This window comes from Sinocyclocheilus grahami, unplaced genomic scaffold (assembly GCF_001515645.1).
Source record: "Sinocyclocheilus grahami isolate Dianchi unplaced genomic scaffold, SAMN03320097.WGS_v1.1 scaffold711.1, whole genome shotgun sequence".
NCBI classification, from domain to species: domain Eukaryota; kingdom Metazoa; phylum Chordata; class Actinopteri; order Cypriniformes; family Cyprinidae; genus Sinocyclocheilus; species Sinocyclocheilus grahami.
The window spans coordinates 199238-204265 of NW_015505890.1; the positions used below are offsets into that span (position 1 = coordinate 199238).

The 5028-nt window shown below is 33.8% G+C and overlaps 1 protein-coding gene across 1 annotated transcript in view; it reads right to left on the reverse strand.

Moving 5' to 3' along the window:
* LOC107560127 (homeobox protein BarH-like 2) overlaps positions 1-4574 on the reverse strand; it is a 6224-nt gene extending 1650 nt beyond the window's left edge. Inside the window, exon 1 of the mRNA XM_016244210.1 lies at positions 4429-4574. Within this exon, the coding sequence (XP_016099696.1) occupies positions 4429-4574 (146 nt within the window). The remainder of the gene's footprint in view (positions 1-4428) is intronic.
* Between the last annotated feature and the right edge of the window lie 454 nt (positions 4575-5028).

A 5028-nucleotide genomic window follows, 5' to 3' on the forward strand; every position in this document is an offset into this window, starting at 1 on the left:
ATGTGAAACAAAATATGTGTGATTTATAATATCAAATCAAAATATTAAATTAAATTAAATTAAATTAAATTAAATTAAATAATTCAGCTTTAAAATGCTGGATGATGCCAGTATAAAGTGATTTTGATAGAATATACTGTATATATATATTTTTTTTTTATTTATTTTTTTTTATATATATTATTTTTATTACATTAAATTATTCAGCTTTAAAATGCTGGATGATGCCAGAATGAAGTGATTTTGACAGAAAATAAAATAATAAAATAAAATAAAAATCAGCCTCAAAAATCCTAAATATTAATGAAAAGAAAATCTAGATAACAGAAAGATTTGTTCAGACGGATTTCAAAGCACGTATCGCAAATCATTTGATTTAGATCGGGATTTAGATTTGATTTGGAGCGGGTTCGCAGGATGTTTTTAAAAATAATTAAGAAGAGGCAGGGATGCATAGACCAGAGGGGGGGAAATCCCCCCCCCATCACCCCTGGCAAATCGCACCCTGTATATATACAGTATATATATATATATTTATATGTGATCCAAAATCAGACACTTCTGAGGATCCATGACGGTTATGAAGCTGTAGGCAGCAGAGTCTACAAATGGCGTTCTGACCCGAAAAAAACCCAAACTCAAGACACAAGACTGACTGCGAGAACGGCGGGAAACTTCAGAACTGGAAGTAATTGACTGAAATCCCAAAGTCACCTGTTGTCTTACGCATAAAAGCCAGTGGGTGGTCATCTAGAGTGCAGATGTATATCTAATCACTGCAAAATTCCCAAAGCTAGCATGACATATCCGACGAGTTTGCCAAGCTGTGAACTGAAGAGTCTTCCCAGGCTGAATGTAACTGCAGACCTCCCGTGGAATGCCATCACGCTTTATCTGTACAGGATAAGGTCATCCAGTCATGGAGCTCCTGACCTGCCCGAAGGCAGCAGAGGTTTGTTTCGGAGCACTTCGGCAGACAGCGCATGACTAATGAAGCGATTGGTCTGCTGTAACGTGATAGGCAAAGAGAGGACATGTGAGATGGGATTTGAGGGCAAGAGAGAGCCAGATATCAAAAAAGTGCACAGATTTCTGCTCCGTCTACTTTCAAAGTGGCTCATACCAGCCAAGCAGGATTACGCACCTCCTCGCTCGAGCCTCTCGGAGAGTCGTGTGACTGTGAGGTGCAGTGATCTTCTGGAAATGAGCAGATTAACACTTGCTCTCAAAAGCCCTCGACTTTGGTCTTTCCCGTCTCCTCCTCTTTATCTGTCTATTATCTCATTTTCCTCTCTTTTCTTTCAAGTTGTGTATGAGACAAGAAGTTTTATTTTTTATTTTTTTTATTATATGAAAGACAATGTCCTTGTAAAAAAAATATTGTGGCAGTAACGTGGCAAAATATCATATGCTAACACTATGGGAATTTATTTAATTACATCTTGTTTATAATTAATGTCCCTGCAGAATACTTCATTCTGATTGGGCAATTGCATTAAATATATATGTCCTACTCTGTATTAAATTGTATTATTGTATATATTATAATACATAAAAATTGTATTAATGATAATTCTGTAAAAACAATTATTAAAAATCATTGTATATATATATATATAATATTATAATTAATCATCATCATTACTATTATCTAAAATATGTCAAATAAATAAATAAAAATTATATACACAATTAACAAACATTTTCTTAATATTTTGTATAATTTCATAAAATTATATATATATATATAATTTTTAAATTAACATTAAGTAATACTACTGTATTTATAGTGTTTTTACTGAGGCTGAATAAAGAACACAAACTAACCCATCTTTGCAAAATGACTGAGTAAAACATGAAATATGTATTTATGTATTTGCTAAGTATCATATCTGTCTTATCGTGCTGAACTATGGTTAAGCAAAACTAGTGCTGTCAAACGATTAATCGCATCCAAAATAAAAGTTGTTGTTTACATAATATATGTGTGTGTACTGTGTATATTTATTATGTGTATATATAAAGACACATACATACAGCATATATTTTGAAAATATTTACATGTATTTACATATAATATATATATATACTGTATATATTATATATTTAATATATAAATGTAACATGTTTCTTAAATATATACCTGCATGTGTGTGTGTTTATATACACATAATAAATATACACAGTACACACACATATATTATGTAAACAAAAACTTTATTTTGGATGCGATTAATCGTTTGACAGCACTAAGCAAAACATATGACTACAAGTGATGAGGAAAATGAGTGTTTTTTGTTCTGTTTTTGTTTTTTTGAAAAACAAAACCATCTAGCTGTCTGTCATTTGTGGCTGCTTTCTCTACAGTAATTGGTGGTAAGAAAAGCACCTATGTGTTTGTGCTTATTATTCTTCAGAGAGAAACCACTCACACTCACACTCTCTCTCTCTCACACACACACACACACACACACACACACAAACACACGCTGCATTCCACCGTCGGCGCGTTCCTTGCAACTATGAGCCTAATTTGAGCTCAGTTTGAGTTCTGACATTTATTCATAATGGTGATGATGAAGATGATTATAATAATCTCTGCCTCATAAAAACCATTATAACTTCACAATATAAATCATAACACTCCATATTGTGACATGTTTTTCATTGCTTTCATGTTCGGATTGTGTGGCCTAGGCGGACAAGCCAAAAACAGCACAACACCTTCAGGTCGTCTTTGAGATTGATAGAAGTCCAACCTGAGGCCCATTCCTCAAACTTGCCAGGAGATGAGGAATTTCCCTCACTTGTTTCTCATTCAGCATGCAAGAATTAATTAGCTGATTCCTGAGACGGAGCTGCAGGACGTGATGAGTGTGACAGAGTGATAGAGAGAGCGTAATCATGACCTTGCTGTGAACTCCGCGGCCTTCAGCCAAAACCTCCACAGACTGACCCCGACAGGAACCAACAAAACAGGCCGCTTTCATGCTTGTGTCAGGTTTGGGTTTGCAATTACTGAGAAAATGACTTTAGATCATGGATAACATATTGGTAAAAATAATATATATATATATATATATATATATGTGTGTGTGTGTGTGTGTGTGTGTGTGTGTGTTTAATTTAAATGCACACACAAAGTCACTTTGAGTCAGACACAGCATCTTCCTTGTTTTAAGAAAATTAAAGAGAGTTATGTGACAAAAAATGAGTTGGTTGAGTATGTAAGACGAAGTCTTGTGGTGGTGGTTTTCTTTGCTTTGCATGTCTGGTGGTGCTGACAGTTTTCAGACAATTATTTCTGACAGCTCTGCCGCTGGAGGACAGGATCTGTCCTTAGGTTGTGTCTGACCAACAATTCAGAGAATGTGTGTGTGTGTTGTAGGTGGGACAGAACTGATTTTGTGGGATTTTTACTCAAACGCACCCTTTGGGCCATAATGGAAACACATCCACTCCGGCCAAATCTAAACGCAGAGCCAAACCGAAATGGAAAATGTGTTATGGCCAAAATTTGTCCCATGAGAGAAGACCTACGACACGTAGATTACCTCATCTCATTGTACAAAGCCCCAAAGTTGTTTAAATACACCTGCATGTGCTTTAAATGATTGGCATGAAATCAATGTAATACATTTTTGTTTGCTGTTCTTGGCCTGTGTCCCTGTTGTCTTGAATGGGGTAGTGTTTCTTTTAAAGGCTTCTTTTGCAATTCAAAGCACGGTTAAAATGTTACTGTCGTCTTAACTACAACACTGAGCCATGTAATAGTTTGGCCAACAGTGATTTGCTTAATGTGTTTATTTGAGGATTTATATGCATTTAGAATTGATTTCTTTTATAGTATTTTATAATTACTCTGCTTTCTTAAAATCAACGCGTTTCAAGGTTACTGGTTTCATTGTGCAAGATTCGTTATTGCATGTTATATTCCAATCAATCCAAGAATTATTTTTCCCCACAATGAATTTCATGCTCCACTAGCAGGAAAAAAAAACAATCAGATAAAATGAAAAAAGATTGAATTTATTACATGTTACCCAGCTTCTTAGTAAACATGAAATCAACTTCCTAGTTTTGTTTTTTTTTAATGTTTTCTGGTTTCTGTACAAGATTCATAACTGCAAACTATGCCAATTCAAAAACCTTTTTTCTTTATAATCTGTCATTATCTAATGCCAATTTGCTATGTTCCAATCAATTCCCAGAAACAAACATGTTAGATAGCTAGCTAATAATAGTAATTAATATTAAATTACCAAAAGTAATTATTATTTGATTTTTTGCAACTTGGGTTGCAAATGGATTTTTTTTTTTCATTCATTTTTTAAATAAATAAATAAATGTGAACCTAGAATAGCAAACAATCCACCTAATGTCAGTCATATATTCCACTATAAGTATTTAATGTTTCATTAAAAATACGGCTGAGAGATCTGCGGGAGGCTGCTGGGCGGCTGGTGTGTGATCACAGACAGGAGAGGGTACGATCTCAGAGGAGCAGAGCCTGCCGGAACAAACAGGCAACAAAATGCTCTGCTTACTATTGATAGAATCCAAATATTGATCATGTTTGTTGGCAGAAATCAGTAATGCTGTGCATTTTGAGGAGCCGTTCTGATCTTATCAGTTCGATTAAATATGTATAGCATATCAGATTTGCTCTGCTTTCTTAAAGTAAACATAAAAACAAATTCCTATTTGCTTTTTTTAATGTTAATGATTTCATTCTGCAAGAGTCATCATTTCAAATTGTGCAAAATTCAAAAACATGTTTCTTTGTAAACTTTCATTATCTACAGCCAATTTGGAACCAAATCAGTTCATCATTGCACATTATGACAAAATTATATTTAATACATTTAATAAATTCATTTTCATTTGTATTCTTTCATTATCTAAAACCGTTTTAGTGTGTTCCAGTCAATTCATAGAAATAGAAAATTATATATATATATATATATATATATATATATATATATATATATATATATATAGGGTATATATTGGGGGGGGGGGACAGAG